General features: G+C 44.2%; 1 protein-coding gene across 4 annotated transcripts in view; it reads right to left on the bottom strand.

Annotated features, from left to right (window-relative positions):
• Nucleotides 1–25,357, bottom strand: part of LARGE1 (LARGE xylosyl- and glucuronyltransferase 1) — a 633,432-nt gene that overhangs the window by 358,894 nt on the left and 249,181 nt on the right. For all 4 annotated transcript variants that reach the window (XM_050745851.1, XM_050745855.1, XM_050745853.1 and 1 more), the window contains exon 3: nucleotides 3,115–3,416. In XM_050745851.1, the coding sequence (XP_050601808.1) occupies nucleotides 3,115–3,416 (302 nt within the window). The remainder of the gene's footprint in view (nucleotides 1–3,114; nucleotides 3,417–25,357) is intronic.

The raw sequence follows: 25,357 nt of genomic DNA, 5'->3' as shown, positions 1-25,357 counted from the left end.
GACCATAGTAACAGAATTCCAGAACGTTCCAAAAAATATGGCTTCCTTGAGTAAAATCTATCTGTTCCAGGGTCTCTTGGACCTAGGTGGCAGCTGGTATCCCTGTAACTAAGTTGTGTCAATAGGATCTAAAAGGATCTGAAGTGTGAAATTTCCAAGATATGTTCTTTAAAGAAAGTGGTATGTCCTACCTTAACACTTCTTTCCTGCCAGCTGGAATGTGGACAAAATAGCTGAAGCTCTGACAATCATTATAGGTCATGAGATGATCTTGGGAATGTCAATCAAGTAGGCTGGGGTGAAAGACAAAGAAATCCCAAATCCCCAATACTGCCATCCCTACACTGATGGCCTCCAGACAACTTAAACACAATGAGAAAGAAGATGCAAACCTTGCTTAAGCCAGTGTTAGCTGAGATTTTTGATAACCTGCAGTGAAATCTAAGACTGACACAACTAACTATGTTAGAGTTTCCCTCAAGTTCCAATATCTATTGTCACCACTGAAATAGTACAAGGCAGGAACTTGATTTTTTTTTTTCTTTCTTTTGAGATGGAGTTTTGCTCTGTCACCTAGGCTGGAGTGCAGTGGCAGGATCTTGGCTCACTGCAATCTCTGTCTCCTGGGTTTAAGTGATTCTCCTGCCTCAGACCCCCAAGTAGCTGGGACTACAGATGCGCGCCACCACACCTGGCTAATTTTTGGTATTTTTAGTAGAGACGGGGTTTCACCATGTTGGCCAGGATGGTCTCGATCTGTTGACCTTGTGATCCTCCCAGCTCGGACTCCCAAAGTGCTGGGATTACAGGCGTGAGCCACTGTGCCAGGCCCAGAACTTGATTTTAACCCACAGTTTGCAAATGAGGAAACTGAGCCACAGAAAAGTGATCTCACTTGCTCAAAGCTACATAGCTATTAAACTAGAAATGGGGCCAGGATTTAGACTCACAACTCCCAGCTTCAAAAGCCAATGGTCTTTGGTCTACACAATTGTGCAGGGGACTCCCAAATTACAATGAGTATTTCTCAGAAAACTGAATGAAACTCCTGGCTAGAGAGATTACAGAAGGAAGAGAAACCTCCCCACAAACACAACTCATTTTCTCTCCTTTAGGCCTTCTTTTCCCCTTTTCCTTTTTTATTTTTCCCCTCCTCGATTCTTATTTGTTCTTTAGGTTCTACGTCATAGTAGTGTAAATACACTTGGGGAAAAAATTTGCTTGCTTTGGGCCATCTCACCTGGGTAGCAGAGTTCCCATCCAAACTAACCCTTTCTTAAACCAACACCATGGCAGTGATCTGCTAGCAGAGAACCTGAAAGAAATCAAATATGCCTTCACCAAGGCAAGAACAGAAGAAATTAGGGACCTCCCCAGACCAGCCTAGACTAAAGGAATTTATAAACGTGGCAGAATGCCCGTTTTCATACATAGAGATATTAAGTAACACAAGCCACTGACAGTGGTTGTCAAAGACTAAAGGGCAGTGGGCCTGGCATACAGTCAGGGCTGAATAAATGTGCAGCATTTATCATGTCCTGACATTTGTATTTGTTTATTTGTTTATCATCTCTCCCCCTACCTCCGATGACAGAATGTAAGAACCAGAGGGAAGGGGGTTCTGTCTTTTTTATTGTTGCTGTTCACTGCTGTTTCCCAACACACAAAACAGAGTGAGATGCCAAACACGAGTGCAGTATGTTTGCTGAATGAATGGATAAATAAATGAATGATGATGATGCAATAGAACCACCTCCTTGCCTGGGTTCTCTGGGCTTGGCTGAAAGACCAACTCACAATGTCCTGAATCCTGCTGTGACGGATGTTTGTTTCACATCGTTCCTACTCATATGACACATTCCTCTTTGGATAACCTCTGTCGGATGTCCTCTACCTCTCTAACAATCCATACTTCAACCAGGCTTGAGAAATCTGAGAAATGCTCCTATCCTCAAGGGCTCTCCTTGTCCTCCTCCCTCATCACTGAACTTCCAAAGAACTTAGTCTACATCACTGAGGAAGCCATTTTTTAGTGACATTGGATAGTATCAGCAATATTACTAATAATCCCGTTCACACGAATAGCATACTACAGTTTGCAAAGTGTTCTCTCTTTAGGGAGTTTGAAGTCTAACCACTCTTTGTTCCAGAAAATGAAATAAAGAAACAGCAGGTCCTATCTGTGTTTAAAAATAGTAAAAGCTAACCATAATTTTGAAAATATACTATGTACTAGGCGCTAGTCAAGGCTTTATATGGCCATCCTGTTTAATTCTCACAAATACTTCATGAAGCAGGTATTATTTCCTGAAGTTTACTGATGAGACACCTGGAGTTCACAGAAGTTACACAACTGGCTCAAGGGAGCTCACTGCCTAAACCACTAAAGCTGGGATATGAATTCAGTCTTGCCCGTGTCTCAAAAGGCCTTCCTGTGAATAGGCATGCCCTAATTCGTCTCCACCACGAGAACTGGAAATAGTGGAGAATGAGTGTATGTGTGTTCACTGCACATAGAAGCATGGATGCAGGTATTTGACGAAATAGAGGACAATAAATACCCACATTTCCAAAGAGCTGCTAAGAAAGAAAGCATACCCTAAAAGGGGAGAAGAGATATTAAGCTATAAGAGTTCAAATTACTGCTTTAGATAAGGAACAAGTCTGTGGTTCTGAATTGGAGAGGTTGTTTATACAGTGAAGTGATAATAAGGTCTAAGAGAACTGCCCAACTGGGCCACATAACTCCGGGTGTACCATTCACACTACAGTCTAAGAAACAGGGGCCTACAGGATGACAGCTAGGTGTTGAAACCCTGACCATGTCAAAATGAGCCACACAGAAACAAGCGGTAGGTTCCATCAGTCAGCTCCTCTTAATATCTGTAGATTATGCCTTCTTATCCCCATTTTCAGACGGGAAAACGGAGGCTCAGAGAGGCTAAATGACTTGTCAGGCCATTCAGCAAAATTACCAAGCCAGACTTACACACCGGGCTAGAATCAAGAATGCCAGCTCTTGGCATCTGCCTGTGTTTCCAGGAGGCATCTGCAAGGGGTGAGGGCAATCGGGACTTTGGACAACTTCCTCCCCAGGCTCCAGGTGCCCTTTACCTCGCATTTCTCCACGACCGGCTGCTGCCCACACTCGGAGCTGTTGCCTGCCACGATGCCAGCCCGAAGGTTCTCGCTGTCTCCAGTGCCCTCCTCCATGGAGTAGGTCTTGGAGTGATTGCCTCGGCGATGGGCTGGGGCTCGGCCCTGGGCCAGGCTGAGCTGCCTGCGGAGGGCGCGGTTCTCCTCTTCCACCTCGCGCATGCGCACCTCCAGGCTCTCACGCTCCCGCTGGCTGGAGGCTGTGTACCTGGGGCTGTGCGCCTGGGACTCCAGCGGAGACAGAGACACGGGCTTTCCATCTGGGGAGCAAAACACCAGGGAAGCGTTAACCGGGATGAGCCTCAAGCCCCTCCAAGTTCCCTAGACAGCCATTATTACATGGTGAGGCTCCTTGCACAATCCCATGTTTAAGGGAAACAGATGGAAAGTGAGTTACAAATAAACGCATCCAGATTGAACTGGGAACAAAGTTGAGAACGGAACAACTTATTATGGCGATAAAAACTAATATGCCTTTTAGAGGAGGCAATCATAATAAAATTGTTTCTAATTAAATGCACTGTCTTCCTCTCCCTACTTGTCATGTTTCTAGGTAGGTTTCTTAACAATAAAGAACTATGAATACAAAGTGGGGGGATTGGGGAGAAAGACAAGGGAGGGGAGAAGGAGTACCAGGAAGTGGAGGAGAGCAAAAGAGGAAGAGAAGGAGTAAAAATAAAAAAATAATAGGCCGGGCACGGTGGCTCATGCCTGTAACCCCAGCACTTGGGGAGGCCAAGACAGGCCGATCACGAGATCAGGAGATCAAGACCATCCTGGCTAACACGGTGAAACCCTGTCCCTACTAAAAATACAAATAAATAAATAAATAAATAAGCAAGCAAGCAAGCAAGCAAGCAAGCAAGCAAGCCGTGCGTGATGGCATGTGCCTGTAGTCCCAGCTACTAGGAAGGCTGAGGCAGGAGAATGGCATGAACCTGAGAGGCGGAGCTTGCAGTGAGCCAAGATTGCGCCACTGCACTCCAGCCTGGGAGACAGAGTGAGGCTCTGTCTCAAAAACAAAACAAAACAAAAAAAAAAAAAAAAAGAAAAGAAAAAAGAGAATAATAATGACTAAGTTTATTGAGCTCTTCCTATGCAGACTCCCATACATCTTTCAAAATCCTGTTTTGAAAGCATCACCTCTCAGGGGAAACCTTCCTCCATTTGCAGGCAAGATATCCTTCCACATATTCCAATAATTTGTATGTAGCGCTATGAAAACATGTATCTGCCATACTATATTTGATAAACAGCTTTACTAAATGTTTTCTGTGAAGATTGGGAGTTCAATGTAGGCAAAGGCGGCTCTTACCTGTCTTTGTGGTAACATGTCACAAAGTCTGAGAAACGCTGGAAGGGTGGATGCATAGCTCCGTGCCAAGAATAAAATAATTAAAGGCAACAAGGACAAAAGAAGTAGAAGCATGACCCATCTCACGGTTTTCCCGGAAAAACAGTTACCACTAAAGTGAGTGCCAGCAACACTCCATGTAACAATCATATAACCCTGCAATAAAAACTGAGGCACAGCCGGGTGAGGTGGCTCACGCCTGTAATCCCAGCACTTTGTGAGGCCAAGGCGGGCCAATCACGAGGTCACTAGATCGAGACCATCCTGGCCAAGATGGTGAAACCCTGTCTCTACTAAAATACAAACAGTTAGCCGGGCATGGTGGCACGCACCTGTAGTCCCAGCTACTCGGGAGGCTGAGGCAGGGGAATTGCTTGAACCCAGAAGGCAGGGGTTGCAGTGAGCCGAGATTGCACCACTGCACTCCAGCCTGGCAACAGAGCAAGACTCTGTCTCAAAAAACAAACAAACAAACAAGTACAAAAAACTGAGGCACAGAGAGGATAAGCGGGTCTCTCAATGTGACACCACCAGAATGGTGGTATCAGAATTCGCACCCAGGTCTCTCTGGTATCTGGGCCTGTACACTCTCCACTTCAATAAACTTTCATTATAGGCTATTCAGAGAGCTAACATGGAAAAAAAATTATTAGTATAAAAACCCCATCTCCCAAAGATATTTTAATCACCTTGTATACAGTAGATGCTCAAGGCATGCTTACTGTTCAGGAGTCTCAGTGGCACAAGGCATACCCAAAGCTATCACTTAAAATTTCTGTTTCCACTCTGCAGAAATCCTGGGCTCCAGCTACAGTGACAGCCACCTCAGGGGTTACCAAGCAAAAAAAGCATATCTCTAGAAAATCATCCTCTCTCAGCTGCCTGTCAAAAAAACGCTCCTCTTTTTCCACACTTCAAGTTTTTCCTTCCTGCCCAGACCCCATGAGCTTCAAAACTGTCCCAGAGAGTCTCTGTGACTCACAAACTTGAGGATCAAAGAATGTGATGAATTACACCCTGCAGGTCTCACTTGTGCTTGTGACGGCCTCTGTCCAGGGCTTTTTGATGTATCTTTGGACTTTAACAAATATGACTCATTTTTTTCCCCCCTTAATCACCTCAGGGTTAAACGCCTAAGCTCCTGGTCCTCTCCTATCAATGCAACAAATATGGCTCAATGAATTGCACTGCCTGGGACCAGAAATCAAAGGGCCAGGCAGAATCGGTAGGGGATGTAAAATCACAGGTTGATTAGGGTTACATTGTCACCGGACTGGCCAATTACAAGCTCCAACCCGAGCTTTTGAAACCTGTCTCCCTGTTTGGTACAACTGAGAATGAAAAAGACTAGGCAGCTATTAATAACTGCATTTTCTCAACCAACATCGACCCTTTGAGCAGGGGTGGGTAAAGATGAACCTCTGGCTTCCCCAGGAGTTACACTTTCTGTAGTGTCTATCATGGATCTGCATCACGCTAGGTAGTTCATGCTGATAACGCCTTAGGTTGCCATCAGTACAATGAAGTGGTAACAGTTCTCCCCATTGCTGATGCAGAAACCGAGACTAAAGTTTAAACCCTGTTCCTATTATGTTGCAGCTTGACTGTAAACAAGGTCTCCTGGACTTTGCACTCAGCTATGCTCCTGCATTTACGTGCTAAGTTAGAGGTAAAGACGCTCCGGAGACTGAGAGGGTCTTCCTTCTCGGGAAAGGATTTTGGAGCATTTGGGCAGAAATGTAGGAAGCTCAACAAGGTCTCAGGGTCTCTAGAAAATTAACAAATGGGACCTGTGAGATTCCTCATTGGAGGAGTTACATCAATGCTCTGGGCTTCGATTTTCTCTTCTGTGAAATGGGAACATAAAATGTTCTAGTAAGAATGATGGGAGGCTGAAGCAAGATAACAAAATACAGGGCACTGTGCCCCTTACTGGGAGGCGCTTGGCATCAGGGAGTTCCTGTGACCCTTTCTCAGTGAGGGAAGGTGACGTCATGGGTAAGATGAGTTGATGATGTAATTTAAGGTGTAAAGCACTGTGTATTTTCAGAATACAGGGTTGTTCCGTGCGTTATATGGGGGAAGAAGTAGGTAACAGAACTTGGCTTCCTTTGAGATATACTCTGAGAGGAGGCACTGCTGAGTTTCCTGCCTTCATCCTTAGCCAGGTCATGGTTCATCCTTAAGAACATGGGGGAGCAGGCGGGCAGGCTTCACCAAAGAGGCCGGGTCACATTCTCTAGCCCATCTCCTAAAAGCCCCATATTTTAAACATTTACATAAATTATGATTTTCTGATTGTAGGCTTAAAAGAAATGCTGTCGACATCCTGTGTCCATTTCTCAAAAGCCCTATAGATTTGTCACCAATGAAGCCACACTAAATAATTAATGTCAGGTCTCAGAGGAACCAATGTTGAAAAAAGCAACGTTCATGCTGTGCCCAACTCCTGGCATGGAGGAAGTGCTCAATCAATGGCAGAATTGTCATTTCTGGTTTGTTTGTTTGTTTTAAAGGTCCGTTGTCTCGAGCTGGTCCCTTCCTTCTCCTCAGCCAGTTTCACCTTCTGAAAGGCGGGGTCCTGCAGATGTGCTCAGAGTCCCCTCTCAGCCCTAACTCTCCACAGCTGTGAGGTCCAGGTGATTCCCAACACCGCACGATCAGAAATGAATACAGTGGGCCCTGCTGCCTGGCCAGATTCACAGCTCATTCTCGTTTTATTCATCCTGACGCTTGCTTTTATTCCTGACTATTCCTTTTTCTGGCTCCTGACCTCTTTGCTCAGGCTTCTCCTGACTCTCTGGGAGTCGGAGGAGAGGGGGTCAGGGTAGTGAACAGCCAGCCTCCTTCAATGCGGTCTGCATTTCTCTGTTACGTTTCACAGGTACTGGCCCCTCCCAGGAACGCTCCCCAAGCTTTATGTACAGGTCACAGTTATAAAGCCCACTACATAGGATTTTATGGCTATGTAAACAACTGTGCCCACACAGATATTTCTCAAACTACCAGTGGTGAAGACAGCAGGAGAGGCACGGAAGCCCAAGGAGCTTGGGGGAAGAACCAGTTTTTCTCCTTCCCCCAATCCATCCTGGACAAAAATTTCCCCCTAACACTCAAAGGTAAAATAGAGCTTGGCCCATGTGTAACTCACCACTTGAATTAAACAAACTGGTCTACACTACGTTAATCAAGATTATCATACACTTGAAACGCCGGCCACAAAGTCCACTTGCTCTAGATGCTTCTAAATGCCTAGTCTCAAGTTCCATATGTATCTTGTTGCAGACCAGCAACAGTTTGAGGGCACGTTTAATTTTATGTGTCAAGTCAACTGGGCCAGGTGGTACCCAAACATATGGTCAAACATCACTTTGGGTGTTTTGGGATGAGGTTAGCATTTAAATTGGTAGACAGAGTAAAGCAGGTGTCCTCCCCTGGTGTGGGTTGGCTACCTCCCATTAGATGAAGGCATGAATAGAACAAAAATGCTGACCATCCTCCAAATTCAAGAGAACTCATCTTGCCTGACAGCCTTTTAATTGGGACATCACCTTTTTCTTGCCTTCGAACTCAAACTGAATCATCAAATCTTCCTGGATCTCGAGCCTGCTGGAATTTCGACTGGAACTACACCATGAGATCTCCTGGTTCTCAGGCTTTCGGACTCAGACTAGAACTACACATCGGCTCTCCTGGGTCTCCAGCTTGCTGACTCACCCTGCAGATCTTGGAACTTGTCAGCTTCCATAATCACGCAAGCCAATTCCTTACAATAAACATAGCTGTATATGCACTCTCTATTGGTTCTGCTTTTCTGAAGAGCCCTGACAAATACAAGGACGAACAATGGCCTTCAGATTACACCTTGAGTGGCACTGCCAATCTCTAGTGTCCATCCCCAGGTCCTGGCATGCTCCCTATACTTAACAAGCATTTGAAGAAGAGAGAAAGAGAAGAACTAACACCTAGAACTTTTTGGTAAAAAACGGTGTAAAATGCCTAGCACATCATAAACTGCCAGTTATTTTAAAAGACATCTCATTATAATATTAAATGCTGGGGAAGAGGGAGAGAGAACTGAGAAAAGCAAACAAATCAAGTAGATTAGTAAGAGCATGGTATTTGGAGTAAGAAAGAGCTGAGCTTGAATTATGGTTCATCCACTTACTAATAAATAACTTAGGCAAAATACTTAACTTTTCTGTGACTCAGTGTCTTCTTATGTAAAATGGGGGACATGGGAGCGTAAGCATAAGAGTGTGTGTGTGTGTGTGCACGCACACAAATATTACTTCATATCAGGCTTACACAGAGTAGATACTTGTATTAGTCAATTTTCACACTGCTGATAAAGACATACCTGAGACTGGGTAATTTATAACAAAAAAGAGGTTTAATGGACTCAGAGTTCCTCATGGTTCAGGAAGCCTCACAATTATGGTGGAAGGTGAAGGAAGAACGAAGGCACATCTTACATGGCGGCAGGCAAAAAGAGAATGAGAGTGAAGCGAAAGGGGTTTCCCTTATAAAACCATCGGATCTTACGAGACTTATTCACTACCACAAGAACAGTATGAGGGAACTGCCCCCATGATTCAATTATCTCCTGCTGCATCCCTCCCACAACATGTGGGAATTATGAGAGCTACAATTCAAGATGAGATTTGGGTGGGGACATAGCCAAACCATATCAATACTCAAACCCCCTGCTCTTCTTCCAGCCCAAGCCCACTGAAGCTGTAGTCAGGGCACATAAAGGCAGCAATGGACAGGATCCGTTGTGTGTTAGTGCCTTTACCTTTGTTTCTCTATTACCTTTCCTTCCAGGTTTCTACTCTTTAGATATACACAGTCTATGTATGAACATGATGTATCATTCTATCACGGAATACGTGTGTGTGTTGATCTGCAGTTCAGCCCACTTTCAGCTTAAAATGTCAAACAAGACATTATTCAAAAACTAAGCTGACAACATCATCCTCCTCCCTGCAAAACTTCTCAACAAACATGAATTTATCATCGACTCTGAATCTCTGAATCCACTTGAGATGAATGTTCTGAATTAAGAATCAAAACATCTAAGATTCAGAACAAAGAAGGTAAATTGAAAATCAACCTCCGTGCAGTGCAGTGACAGAGATTAGGGACTTACCATCCAAAATGTCCTAAGTGATGATCTCAATCAATCTGAATGTGCTGAATATCTCTGGATCTCTCCAGAGGGCTGGCATCTGGTACTGCGTGTGGGATCCATCACTTTGAAATGAATAGGACTGGGACTCATTAATGCAGGCAGGGCCGGGGCCTTTCAGGGGTGACAGGCCCAGATCTCTCTAGTCTAGGAAAGCAAACTCTTGCACTCAGTGCCAGATTTCAGGAAAGTTGTCCTGTTGCATCATCCTGCCCGTGATAAAGACACTACATCCCTAACCTTTATATGGCAAAATCTCCCTACGTACAATCTGTCGCTGAAGCCTGCCAATTCTTCCTTCCTGATGTTTGAAGCACTTGCTCTTCTCCTTTGATTTCAAACATCTCATCCAAAGCCAAGCCTCTTAATCTTATCCTAAAACAGGGGTCATCAAACTTTTTCTGTACACATCCAGAGAGTCAATGTGCTTTACTTTGCAGGCTACGCTATCTCTGCTGCAAGCACTCGACTGCCATTGTAGCATAAAAGCGGCCACAGAAATACCTAACAAATGGCTGTGGCTGTGTTCCAGTCAAATTTTATTTCCAAACACAAGCAGAGGGCCAGATCAGGCATACTTTTTGGCCAGAGATTATGGACCCTGTCCTAGAACATTGTGTGGGTCTCCTGGGCTAGTGCCCCGGCCTCCGATTTCTCCCTGTTCCTGTCAGCTCACTTGCAGGTGCCGTGGATAACATTCTTCAGTCCTACTTCCACCATGTTTGCAGTCTGATAATGCACAAAAACAACTCTATCTACTTCAAGGTCATCCGTCGAATTCAACAAACACTTGGTCAGTTCCCCCTGAGTACATGTCCTTGGGTGCTGTGTCTGCATCGTCTCATTTTAATTTATGCAACACTGTCATGAAGTGGGTGTTCTCACTATTTCCATTTGACTAATGAAAACAAAAAAAAAAAAAAAAAGAGAGAGAGAAACAGGCACATGATCTAGTTCAATGTCATCCCAGCAACAATGGCAGAGGGACAGTCTCGAACCCAGCTTCAGTGTCTCCAGATAAATGGCTCTTTCTGCACCAAACCAGAATGTCTCCTGTTCAACAGTCTCCGAACAAGTCCAGCCTAATTTGTGGTTGTGGTGGTTGTTTCTGCTTCATTCCCTGGTCCATCAGGCCAGTGGTTCTCAATCTGGGCTGCCATTACATAACTTGGGAAACTTAAAAGTATGAATGCGCACAGGTCCCAACCTAGATGAATTCATATAGCATCTCTGGAGGTGGGGGTCTAGTTATTGGCATTAAAAAAATTTTTTTATTTAATTTTAAGGTCCGGGATACATGTGCAGGACATGCAGGTTACGTAGGTAAACATGTGCCATGGTGGTTTGCTGCAACAGATCAACCATCACCTAGGTATTAAGCCCAGATTCCATTAGCTATTCTTCCTGATGTTCTCCCTCCCCCGCCAATTCCCTAACAGGCCCCACTGTGTGTTGTTCCCCTCCTTGTGTCCATGTGCTCATTGTTCAGCTACCACTTATAAGTGAGAACCTGTGGTGTTTGGTTTTCTGTTCCTGTGTTAGTTTGCTGAGAATGATGGTTTCCAGCTTCATCCATCTCCATGCAAAGGACATGATCTCACTCCTTTTTATGGCTGCATAGTATTTCATGGTGTACATGTACCACATTTTCTTTATTCAATCTATCACTGATGGGCATCTGGGTTGATTCCAGTCCTTGCTATTGGGAATAGTGCTGCAATAAACATATGTGTGCATGTATCTTTGTAACAGAATGATTTATATTCCTTTGGGTTTTCAGCATTTTTAAACGCAGACGCTCCCATGGGATTCTCGTGTGTGGTCAAGGTTGAGAAATGCGAGCTGAGGCATTTCCTCAAACTCTCTAACTTAGATGCAAAGGAACACTTAGCATTGCCACACATAATTATAGTATTGCTTTGACCCTGCACCCCATTTCCCTTATACGAGCCTCTACTGTATTCTTTCAGCCGCTCCCATGATGTGACCCAGACCCACATGATTTCCTGGTACTCTAGCTCCTCCAAGCATAAGGCCTGCTTTGCTCTTCGGCATCCCCCTGCTTTCTGGAAGACAGTCTCCTTCAAAAGCAGTTCCCTTCTAGCTCAGCTGTCTGACTATCTAGCTTCCCTGGTTTCTGGCTCCCTTCTGTTGACCAATCACAGGTCATCTTATTCCAAGAAATGTTTCAATTTTTCATTTTCCATGAGAGTCTCTTCATTGAGCAATTTATAATTTTTGTTAGAAAATGCCCTCCTTTTAATTAACATAAAGATTTCATACCCTCATCCAATGCCAAATATCCAATATCATTTGATATTTCAAAGTAAATTAAATATTGCAGCCAAAGTCATTTTAGAAAAATGTAGATAACTCAGTTTGATCTTAAAAGTTAATTTTGATCACGAGATGTCCACAGGAGAGCTGAGTCTGCCAACGTGTCATCAGCTTTTCCTTTCTAGGCAGTTTATAAGTCACAGCAAGACATAGGTCCACGTTGAGTTTCAAAAGCATGGAATCAGATTTGCTGTGGGAAGGAAAATGGCAATGATGACACACAAAGGCTGCTCGCTTGTTACGAGGTACACAGGGAATGTTTTACCCCAAAATTCCCCTAAGTGATTTTCTGGAAGTTATCTTTGGCAACCAAAGCAAACTTGAGTTCCAGCAAAGGCCCTGGAGACAGATCTTCTGACAAAGACGGAAGAACAGTTGAAAAAAAAAAAAGAGAGAGAGAGTCCCTCACAAGCTTCTAAAAAGAATTTGCAACCACAGTGCCAGGGAAAAAGAGGCCTGGATTCATTGCACCATAATAGGCTGAATGAGATCTGACTTTTGTCTTCCATAAAATCATTTCCAAGAACGTTAGCTTAAAGAGCTTCATTAAGTCAAGAAAATGAAGACATTTTTAGCACCAATTTGCTGTATCCATACCTGGGTTTAGACTATAAATGCTTGAAGTGTGTTCTAACCAGCAATGATACCAGTTTTTGTCTCTTGAAACTTCAGGTTCAATGATATCAAAGCTTCAGATGTTTTTTTGTTTGTTTGTTTGTTTGTTTTTTTGACACAGAGTCTTGCTCTGTCGCCCAGGCTGGAGTGCAGTGGCGCGATCTCGGATCACTGCAAGCTCCGCCTCCCGGGTTCACGCCATTCTCCCGCCTCAGCCTCCCGAGAAGCCGGGACTACAGGCACCCACCACCACGCTCGGCTAATTTTTTGTATTTTTAGCAGAGAGGGGGTTTCACTGTGTTAGCCAGGATGGTCTCGATCTCCTGACCTTGTGATCCGCCCGCCTCGGCCTCCCAAAGTGCTGGGATTACAGGCGTGAGCCACCGCGCCCGGCCAGCTTCAAATGTTTTGTTGTGTTTTTTGTTTGTTTGTTTGTTTGTTTGCCAAATACGCTAAGTTCTGAAAGTTGGAGGCAGTTGGTCTTTGAACTGCTGTTACCATGGTGGGGCAACCGCATCTTCCTGCTTCTATAACTGGTCCATCATATTCCCAAGGAGTCTGAGTATGGACAAAAGGGCTTTGTTAGTAGCATTCAAATCGTCACCAAACAAGGCCAGAAAAAAGATAATGTATTTAGTGCTCTGTTTCCTAGAAAAATGAAAGGACTTGACAGCAGAGTCAAGGTCTTCTCTTAGATCACCAGGTGGTTTAGAAAACCGTCATTGGAGGGTAATGATAACAGTGTATACTAGAATAGAACAGATATTCACCGCAAATCCTGACCGTTGATCTGTCTGTGAGAGTACAACAAATTCACATTCCCGTCATCTTTGAAGAGCCTCTGCCCCGTTAGCCCCTAAACTTCAATCACTTTTTACATAGCCTCGAAGACAACACCAGCGTTAGTGGCGGTCTCCAGTGGTTGAGTTTGAGAAAGCAGCCTTTCTCCTTCCCCAGTTCCGTGAGTCCTATTTCATACATATGCCATAGTTGGACACAATCCCCTTTGTTGGTAGATTCATCAAAACTAAAAGCTAAACAACCATAACGATTTTATCCTTTGCAAAGCGTCAACTGAGTGTCCTCAATGTAGCTATTTACTATAAAATCAGATGCGAAAATACTATAGAATTTCTTAATTTTCTCTTTAGCAGCACTCAAGATGAAAGATTTCATAAGTGTTTTTTCCACTGATTTAATTTTTTAAAATCTTTGCAATAAATGTGTTATTTTATATGAAATATTCATAGCCCTTATAAAATCCCACAAAAATGTTCCAAGAGTGAGGCGAATCACATGTGCTGAGAAGAATCATATTTTACAGTAAAAATTTTTAATGAGGTTTGATTTTTTTTTGTTGCTAAAATCTTGTTCCAATCAAAAGACCCACATGGGATGAATTTTTAGCAAAGGTTTTTAATTTTATTTTGCATTCATCACATTAAGTATGTTGAAAACTATCCTTTTCTCACTTTGTGAATCCATACTTGCTGTAAGCCTCAAATTGTCATTCTTATTGGCCATATTCATTTACCAAAAAAGGTTCTGTGATTTCTTTTCTTTTCCTTTTTTATTTTTATTTTTTTGAGCCAAGGTCTCACTCTGTTGCCCAGACTCGAGTGCAGGGGCTTCATCTCGACGGCTCATTGCAACCTCCGCCTCCCAGTTTCAAGTGATTCTCTTGCCTCAGCCTCCCGAGTAGCTGGGATTACAAGCGCATGCCACCAAGCTCGGCTAATTTTTGTATTTTTAGTAGAGATGGGGTTTCACCATGTTGGCCAGGCTGTTCTTGAACTCCTGACCTCAAGTGATCCATCTGCCTCAGCTTCCCAAAGCGCTGGGATTACAGACGTGAGCCTCTGCACCCGGCATTTCTGTGATTTAAAAAAAAAAAAAAAAAAAAAAAAAAAGAGAGCGCTGACAATAATGTCTGGTTTGGGTTACAGAGGATGAAAGATTTCAATGGCAAACAGCAGCTTTTGAGGACGCCAGACAAATCAGCAAAGCCCTGACCCCATTCATTCCTGCTCCATGGGCTTCTATGCCCCTCCTACTTCACTTCAGGGGTGAAATATCCAAGTGAAATTGAGATCTACAGAGAAGAGTTAGGGACCCTTATCAAAAAGGATCCAACAGAATGATGACCTTACATCGTGAGTGTGTCTCTAATTGGACTGCATCAGAATTGAACTATGGTGTTCTGCTGTCCTCGGGAGGAAGGGGGACTACCAGATAACCCACTTAGACTTTGATATCCTTCTCTGTATTTGGAAGACAGTAGTTCCATGAATGTCTTGGGACTGTAAGAAGAAAACTGAATGTGAAGCACAGCTAAAAGTCTAGAGCAGGGGTGTCCAATCTTTTGGCTTCCCTGAGCCACACTGGAAGAATAATTGTCTTGGGCCACACACAAAATACACTAACTATTTTAGCTGAGGAGCTAAAATAAAACAAAACAAAACCAACCAAACAAACAAACAAAAGCACAAGAATCTCAATGTTTCAAAAGTGTTCACATTTGTGTTGGGCCTCATTCAAAGCTGTCTTGGGCCACAGGTTGGACAAGCTTGGTCTAGAGTGTTCTTTAGGCTATGCGTCAGGGAGAGTGGTCAGTTTGGCTATTGGACCACTGCACCTGAAGTGGCGCACCTGCCAAACCTGAGTAAAAGTTCTCTTCCCTTATACGGCACGTAAGCAAGATCAACATGGGAGGAAGGCCCCTGCCCCATCTTTTCAGGAGCTCCAGCATCAGGGAGGATGGACTTGATTTGCACCATATTCTCGGGGCCCTGTGACATACCCCATCTCCTCTATAGTCAACTGGCTTTGAGACAAACCACCGCCCTTCATCCAAACTCCCCACCCCTTGCCCAGCCTTCTATGGAGACCACCTGGCGTGGAAGCCACACTTCACCAGAAGTGTCCGACTCTGGCCTGCAGTGTTCACTGTATGACAGTGGAACCAGACGAGAGAAAGAAATGATGAGGTTGGTAAAAAGAGGAAAAGAAAGAGCTAGTTATCAAAGATAAGGAGGACTCTGTACTTGTTCAAGTTAGCAGTGGCAACACAGCCATCCAACAGCATGAGTAGCTGCCATCCAGAATATTCTAAAAAGAAATGGAAGCAAGCAGTTTTGTGAATGTAGCTGATTCCTTCAATGGCATCCCTCTGCTATCAACGGCCCCTTCACCTAAATCAGTGTTACCTTCCTCAGCTCCATTGTAAATTAAAAACAAGAGAAGACAAGCAAAAGCCTGCCTGGACATTCCTTTGCCTATAAGTGACTGTCCTCCTTTTTCCTATCTTCTTTTCCTTATTCACAGTAGTGTCCAACCCCCTTTTATCAGTTTGACTTACATTAAAGTTATATTCCAATTCCCACAAGTATCTACATTAGAAAAAGAAATGAGGAGGAAAATGAAAAAAAAAAAAAATCACCTCTTTTTTCCCCCTTTCCTGACAAATCCAAACCATCCCTTAGGAGAAAATCAGAATGAGGAATGAGGTTTTATCGAAATAGATCAGGGAGAGAGGGGAATAGAAGATTTCATCAGGAGTTCGGCTTGACAGAAATAACGCTTTATCGGGATGGGCACTTGGCAAAGATAACATGTTACCAAGAGCAAGATATAGATGTTTGGGTAAAATATTGTGCTAATACCTATTAAGATCAAAACCCAACATCTCTACTTTTGACGGACGGGTATTTTCTTCCAAGTCCTACATCAGAAAGTTTTTTTTTTTTTTTTTTTTTTTTGAGACGGAGTCTCGCTCTGTCGCCCAGGCTGGAGTGCAGTGGCCGGATCTCAGCTCACTGCAAGCTCCGCCTCCCAGGTTTACGCCATTCTCCTGCCTCAGCCTCCTGAGTAGCTGGGACTACAGGCGCCCACCACCTCGCCCGGCTAGTTTTTTGTATTTTTAGTAGAGACGGGGTTTCACCATATTAGCCAGGATGGTCTCGATCTCCTGACCTCGTGATCCGCCCGTCTCGGCCTCCCAAAGTGCTGGGATTACAGGCTTGAGCCACCGCGCCCGGCCATCAGAAAGTTTTTATAAAGTGCTTTCAGCAGTCTTATAAAAGTAAAAAGAATAAAACTAAGAACGCTCAACTCAACACCCCATTGTAAGGCAAAGTCAGGATTTTCCTCTGCAAATTGAGAGGAAGGATGGGCTTGAGTGCAGAAAGCAGTAACAGACACAGAGGACCAAGGGGAAGTCTATGGTGGTGAAGCCTCCAGTACAGGATCCCACTTTCTGTCTCCAAAGAGAAAAAGCCCCTTGTAGGACAGAGGCCCACCTGAGGGACTGATCTCAGAGACCGTGTCAGGATGAGGATGACGGGGCTGATCTGCCAAGAGGAGATCCTGGTTCAAGTCTTGCTAAACTTTCTGAAATTGCTGGTGAAATCTCCTGCACTTTATACTTCCATGTTCTGGCTCTGAAGCGTCCTCAGTGAACCAATGATCTTCATCAACAAGGATTTCAGAAGCCCCTACGGATACAAGCCCTAGGCCAAGTTCCTGAATGCAAGGCTGGCAGTTGGAATAAGCATTAAGAATTCTGTGTTATTTCCTTTGCATGTTTTGTCAGTTGGTGAATTACCATGGACCCTCGACACCTGGCTCAACAATCCCTTCTAGAAACCCTTCTCCAATCTGCCCCGGGTGAGCCGGCTCCTCCTCTTCTTTCACCATCTCAGACTTCCTACTACCTTCCACAACACAGATAAGGTAGTGGCTCTCACTCCACGTGTACCAGCTCTTTATTCTACCTCCATTGTCTCAGCACGTCAACTGAACACCTGTTCAGGGCAGGAGCCAGGCTGAATCATCTGGGTTTCCCAGTGCCTGGCACAATGTGCATACACAGGGGCCATTCTTATGCTGCCACAACACTGTGGAAGGAGATGATGACTTAGGAGTCCTTTCATGTCCCCACATCCAAACAACAGCCTTGGATTTCCGCCTCCAAAACCTTCTGCTTCTTTTCTCAGCAAATGTCATTACTTTTGTTCCCACTGCACAGGCCAAAAATCTAGGACTCACTCCTGAATTTCTTTCCTCATGTCCCACATGCACGTCATTAGCAATGTATTTGAATATTGGTTTGATCTTCAAAATATACCCTGGATACAAACACTTCCCCACAACCCCCACCACTATGACCCCAGTTCTGGGACCTCTTACCTGGACTCAGTCAATAGCCACCTAACAGGTCACTCTGCCTCACTCATTCTACTTGTCACTCACAGCCAGGTGGCCTTTAAAAATGGTTATCAGGGCTGGGCACAGTGGCTCATGCCTGTGATCCCAGCACTTTGGGAGGCCAAGGTGGGTGGATCACAAGGTCAAGAGATCACGACCATCCTGGCCAACATGATGAATCTTCGTCTCTACTAAAAATACAGAAATTAGCTGGGTGTGGTGGCGGGCGCCTGTAGTCTCAGCTACTCGGGAGGCTGAGGCAGAAGAATCGCTTGAATCCGGGAGGCAGAGACTGCAGTGAGCCAAGATTGGGCCATTACCCTCCAGCCTGGTGACAGAGCGAGACTCCATCTCAAAACAACAACAACAGAAAAAAACTGGTAATCAGACCACATGTCTATCCTGTTCGAGCCCAGGGCTTCGAACCTGCCTTCCCAGGGCTTCCCATCAAACTTAAAACAAAACTCAAATACCTTACAGTGACTTACACATAAGGTCTCAACCACAGTTATCTTTCTGATGTCAAAATGCTCCTCTGCTCCCCGGGCGCCAGCCATGCCGGCCTGGCAGATGCTCCTGGGATACACAGCAAGCACTCTCCCACTCAGGGCCTCTACACTTGCTGTTGCCTCTCACCCTGTTCATTGGGAATCTGTTTAAATATAATACCATTCTTCAGAGCAGCATCTGTAAACCGGCCTTTAAAACCCCATCCCCGCCCACCCTGAGGCCAAAGTGTTTCTTTCACTCTGTCCCCTGGTTTATTCTTCTCCACTCCACACATCACAACACTCTCATCAAGTATAAACTTATCTGTTTCCTTTTTATTTGCCTGTCTCCACCTCTAGAACACAAGTTCAATGGTAGCAGAGTCTTCTGTGGATCTGTTTCAACAACAGTATCTCCGGGGTCTGGCACCAAGCACATAGTAAGCACTCAAAAGACACATCTTGAATACTAAATCTAGAATGCAGGTGAATACAAGCAACTATTGCAGCAGTTCAGTGATGAGAATCAGATTTCAAATGAGGATCATGATTAGGACTCCCTTACTGACCAGCCACTTTGGCTGGATGAATGTCACACATTATCTTATGTAGTTATTTCAGTTCTTGGAAACAGGTTTATTGTCCCTGTTTTAAAGAAGCAAAAACAGGGCCAGGCGCGGTGGCTCACGCTTGTAAATCTTGCACTTTGGGAGGCCGAGGCGGGTGGATCACGAGGTCAGGAGATAGAGACCATCCTGGCTAACACAGAGAATTACCTCATCTCTACTTTAAAAACATTAGCTGAGCGTGGTGGCGGGCACTTGTAGTCCCAGCTACTCAGGAGGCTGAGGCAGGAGAATGGTGTGAACCCGGGAGGCGGAGCTTGCAATGAGCAGAGATCGCGCCACTGCACTCCAGGCTGGGCGACAGAGCGAGACTCCATCTTAAGAAAAAGAAAGAAAAAAGCAGACATAGAGCCTCACTGGGCTTAAGTAACTTGCAAGATTTACTGCAAAAAGAAGTTATTTAAAAAAAGATCAAATTGACTCCAAAAAAACTTTGATTTTCATTTTACTTTCTGCATCTAATATCTCTTTCCAGGAAATAAAGGTTGTCCTTCTATGCAACAAGCTGAGGATACCCTCTTGCGAGATACCACTTGTACGAAAGACAAGCAGCAGCCTCGTTTCAACAAGATTCAGGAAAGTAAGGAACTCAGTGCAGAAAGATGAATAACCAAGAGAATCCAAATCATACCATTTAAAAAAATTTTTTAAATTTTTTTATTATTATTATACTTTAAGTCACTCGGACACAGGAAGGGGAACATCAAATCATACCATTTTTAACAGTCTGCTGAACTCTACCAAGGCCCAGCAAAAACAAGCGAGGCTGATAAAGCAGCCCAAGTATACTATTATTACACTCAGAGGGCAAGCATGGATGCAGAAAGAAAGGAAAGAAGAATCAGAAAGAAGGCGATTTCCTGACATCTTAATCTGAACACCCTGGCTACCCTGCCTGAGTTGTCCTGTGTCCTTTCAAAAGGACACTGGCAGCTGCCTAAGCAGGAGAGCGACTGCAGAGAGTGCATGAGGCCATTACTTCTAGAGCTGTAAGCAAGCCTGCTACTGGCAATAGAGATGGATCTATTCTGCCTTCTGTAGCCTACAAAACAGAAAGGAGGTGGGAGCAGGGAAGAGATGCATACATGATAATAAAAGGGGTCAGGAGGTCTCAGCTGCCAGGCTCAGGTCAGACAGGAGAAGTGACACACAGGGGGAATCAGAAATCTTTTTCTGCAATCACCAGTGGATTCAGAGGCTGGTCTGAGGCAGCAGTCTCTAGGATGGTCTAGAAATGGTTAATTCACAGTTTCTCTCCTGATGAGTAGCTTCAGCTGCTCATCAATAGAATCTCCAGCTGATAATTATTAAGTGAAACTTGGGGCTTGCATTTGCATATGTAAAGCACACTTCCCTCCAAAGCCACAATGGGAGTGAGAATGCACTTCCTGATTGTACAGCACTGGGGAGGCTTGGGTGGGTGGGGCTCCAGCCTGCTTTGCATGTGCTTCTCCACGCTAATCAAGCCAGATATTCAGCAGAAATAAACCCCACATCCCAAAATATGCCATTTGTCAAAATCCAGAGCTCACATAAGAGACCTCTCGCTCTCCAGATCCCAGAAGGCTGCATTCCACCACAATAAGCCTCTGTAAGGGTTATAATTACTCAGCCCGGTGCACGCACCCACGTGCACACACCCTCGCATCTACACACACCTGGGTTGTTTTGCTGGCTGATGGGAGTGTTATATGAGTTTCTCCAGAAAGAAGGCTTCCATCCTTCTCACATATTCCTGACACTTTTTTCCATCTTTGCACCTGTGGACTAAGAAGCGTCAGCCCCAAAGAACAAGCCAGAAGGAAATGCAAACAGCATCAAATTCGAAGTATCTGATGGCTTATCTCTATCGTGACGTTTATCTCAGTTTGTGAGGAAAGTCACTGAGCTCCTCCTCCTACAGGAAAGGACGCCTTAACAGAAAAGCCATCACTCCCAGGAGAAAAGCCAGGGACACTAGCCTTAGCCTGGCCTGAAAAATCACAGACTTCTTTTTTTTTTTTTTTTTTTTTGAGACGGAGTCTCGCTCTGTCGCCCAGGCTGGAGTGCAGTGGCCGGATCTCAGCTCACTGCAAGCTCCGCCTCCCGGGTTCAGGCCATTCTCCTGTCTCAGCCTCCTGAGTAGCTGGGACTACAGGCGCCCGCCACCTCGCCCGGCTAGTTTTTTGTATTTTTTAGTAGAGACGGGGTTTCACCGTGTTAGCCAGGATGGTCTCGATCTCCTGACCTAGTGATCTGCCTGTCTCGGCCTCCCAAAGTGCTGGGATTACAGGCTTGAGCCACCGCGCCCGGCCAAAATCACAGACTTCTAAACACCAGTGTCAGTTGTAGGCACTACAGCCTGATTGTAATGAGAAAGCCACTGGGCCCAAGAAAAGGTGCCTAAAATTATACTTAAACCATTCGAAAGACAGAAGCAGACAACAGGATTAACAAATAATATAAATGATTAACTCGGGGTCTCTTCGTCACTGGTTAAGATCATGATCCCCTGGTCCTCACTGTCACCTGTTAAATGGGGGTAAAAATAGGCATACTCTTATACAGTACCATCAAGGCATGTATAAACTAGGAACACTTTAGCTTATCACATACAAACGTGCGTTCATTGGACAATTTTTGGATAGGGGGCAAAGGCCTTTTCTGTAAGGACAGGCCCGCTGTCTGAAATCCTACACTGCCTTCCTTGCATAAATCTCGAAGACATTGCCACACACTTTTATCTTGGTTTTTTTGTTTGTTTGTTTGTTTGTTTTTACAGTGTGGGGTAAACTTAAAAGATATCTGTAAACTAATCAGAGTACAGAATTCCTTTCCTATTTTGATCTTTTCCCCCATTTTTTAGTTGTCTTGCCAACATTTTATTTGATGGCTCTTTTTAAGGCAATTTGCCTTTAGGCTACTGTTCCAAAACACACAACTTCTTATTTCTTATAGAAACACTCCTTCCTGCACTCATATTTCACTGCTCTATGGAATAATTAATTAAACTGTATTTGTTAACTGTAGGTAAAGATATGCCATAATAAGCTTGATAATACTAAGCATACCGTTTAACTGGTTTAACTGGTGCAATCAGCAAGGCTAAACGGTACTAGAAAGTAAGCTGGTAGCTGGAGACTCCACATTCAGTGGGGCAGTGAACCCTCCTTTGACAGAGGGAATGGAGGAATACTTGCTTATTGGATATGTTCTTCAGTGGAGGTGAGTTAAGGGCACTTACCTCGTGGTATTGTCGAATAAATGAGATGAAGCACTAGAGGCATTTAGCTGCCCCAGCTAAGTATGAGATAAGGGCTAGACAAAAGTTCTTATTATTTACCTTATTATATTGGTTAAGTCACTTTCCCTGTAAAGTGTGAGTGTTTCTCTGAAATAAACTCCCATATACTTCTGAGAAAAATAATACTGCCTGAGATCGGCAGACCTTGGAGACGGATTTTGGAGCATCTGAGGCTGTGCTAGGCATTGATCTCTCATGTCCACTGATGCAGGTACAGAAGAGCCAGCGATTGTGCACACTCTACATGAGGCAGGTGAGACCGAGAGACTCACAGGCACTTGCCTAAGATCTGCAGGAAGGTTGGAAGCAAGACCCCAGAAAGAATCAACTCCTTTCCTCTTTTGTTAGTTCCCATTCCCTGAACCTGCTTTTAGTACACATTTCGCTGCTTCTTCTCACCTTCCTAACTTTGGAAGCAGTGTAAGTATGTCATGGCGTAAAAAGATGGATAGAAACAGATCCTCCCTCACAATAATGAAAGGGTAAGAGAGGGTTGATTTGCAGCACTCATGAAGACCCTTCAGCAGACCTCTGTCCTTCCTCATGACACATTTCAGCCAACCTTGAGTCTTGACACCTCAGGCTGTGTTACTGGCATCTTCCAGACCCACAGAGTGGCAGGAAAGTGGAGAAAAGGCTCCCCTTGCGTTGCAGCAACTGAGCCATTACAAAGGAGGACTCAGAAGAGTTACCAGCCATGTTGACCTTGGGGAAGTAATTTTATATCCCTCAGCCTCAATTAACTGGGAAGAGCTTTCCATCTATCTTTCAGGGCTCTTTTGAAAATGCATTTTTAAGCCTACGGGAAAGGCCTAGGGAAAACAGGAAATCTTAAAGGAATGGGACATGACCTTTTCCTTAAGTGGAGATGCACAGGACTGACTGAGGTTACTATCACTGTTATCATTAGCCAACATTCATGCACCACGCTCTTCAATTTAGTCATAAAAACAGCCATCTGTGGTAGATTATAGCATTAGAATCTTCCTATTACGGGGATAAGGCAAAACCGAAGCAAAACAATGTCTACAGAGCTCAGAAAAGCCACTTGAGTTCTTTCAGTCTGGAGGGCGAAATGCACATCCCTCTTCCTTGATATTCATTGTATCAGAAGGTTCCTGATGTTCTATTAGTTCCAGAAACAGAAATACCTGCTAGCTGAGGCCTGGGGAGACCTTTCCCACCTGCTGTGGGGTAAAGCCTAAGATTTGCTCCCTGTGATCGGAGCTGCGCCACAGTCCCCAAGCCTCCATCACCTCTAGATTAAATTACTGCAGCACATCCGTATTTTCTGTAATGCTGCAATATGCCAGGAGTTTGAGCCATCAGGGAACTTAATATATTTCCCTCTAAAGGAAAGAACAAATACATTTGAAGCAAGTTATACCTACAATTTCTGAACAGAGACATGCATATGGGTGAATGTCTCACAACATGAATAAATGCAAACGGCTCATATTGACCTGCACTGTTGTTTGTATTATAATTCATGAGGCCTTCTGCTATAACTAGGGAGTGCCATTGTGTGCAACCAAAGAGCATGTGAGGTCGCAGGATGCAAGAGACACTGCACGTCCCCAAGGTGAGGCTTTTACAGAAGCTCTTCTCCTACAAATGAAAGGAGCCCTGTACTTGTCAATCAGTTTGTTTATTTGATTTTCTCCAGCCAACAAGCTCATTCTGAGTAAGATCCAATAGTAGTTATTCATTCATTCATTCATTCACTCATTAAATTCATACATTTATGAAATATCTGCAATGTCACTATAGAGTCCCTTTCCCTATCAATCACCATAAAGCCTAGGAGAAGAAAAAAGATAAAATCACACTGCAAAGAGAAAAACAGCAGGGTGAAGGGCAGAGTGCTGAAATAGCATTTAGAAGCACCTCCTAGCTCAGTCTTTGAAAACTTCGAGGACTCATCATGTACATGTTGAGATGGAAAAGGTGAGCACCAAAATGCTGGATTGAGAGACATGTTCAAGCAGAGGAAGTGGCATATACAACGTCTTAGAACCATGGTTCCCAAACTGTGTGCCAAGGTGCCCCAGGGAGCCAAAGTGGACCCACGGGGGCACCACAGGATACTTTAAAACTTCCGGAGAAGGGCAGCAAATCTCAGCACCTGCTGGACACAGCCTCAACTACTAGCTCAAGGTAGTTCACAGTTTCAACATTAGAATGCACTAATTCCTTTGGTGGTTGTATTTAAACAGCTGAATTTTCAGAACTTGCTACGATAAAAAGCAAAAACTGCATGGAAATCAGTGTGCAACACCTGTCCAATCTGATGTCAGAGTTTGAATAACTGTAGTGTCCAACAGGTGCATACATCCCATAAGCAAGTAAATGTGGATAAGACTGAAATAATTGTATTTTTCCCTTCAATTTATACCTATTCTTTTTTTTCAGACAGCTACTAAGTTGTTATGGCATAAATGCTTAATAAAATAGGTATTTCATTTTACCTACGGGTGCTGTGAAAAACTTACTGAGATGCCAAAGGCACCAAAAAACGAGAAAATGTGAGATCCTATGGTTGGAGATTAGAGGGAGTAGAGTTTCCAGTGAACATAAAATACTGTGATATGACTCAAGCCCTGGTCGAGGCGGGGACCAGTGAAAGAAACTGCTGGAAAAACAAGTGGATCCGATTCCAGAGGGCCTTCTAGGCACACCAAAAAACCTGAACTTTATCCCGAGGCCAGGGGGAGCTAAAAAAGAGTTGTTCTCTAAACCTCCCTGCTGCAGGAAGTACACCACCACCTGAGTTTTACTGGATTTCCCCAGTTCCCAGAATGGCTACATTTCACCATCTATTATGTAGATATCTCACTGTTGAGTCTATACTGAGTGAGATGAAAGCCATCATGAAACATCTAGAAAATGGCCTGCAATTACACCTAAACACTGAACCAAAGTAAATACTATATGTAAAGTGTAAAATGCTTTATGAAGAAAAGTTATTACCTAGCATTCACATTATGTGTGTTTCATACTCTACAATTAGTCAATCTACAGCAAAGTTGAGTCCTGCCTCAAACCCTCAAGCTGTTAATGTCTCCTGTTAATATGGTTCCATATTATTACCAAAGCTTATGC

Source organism: Macaca thibetana, chromosome 10 (genome assembly GCF_024542745.1).
Source record: "Macaca thibetana thibetana isolate TM-01 chromosome 10, ASM2454274v1, whole genome shotgun sequence".
Lineage (NCBI taxonomy): Eukaryota > Metazoa > Chordata > Mammalia > Primates > Cercopithecidae > Macaca > Macaca thibetana.
This window is presented reverse-complemented; position numbering and strand designations above follow the sequence as displayed.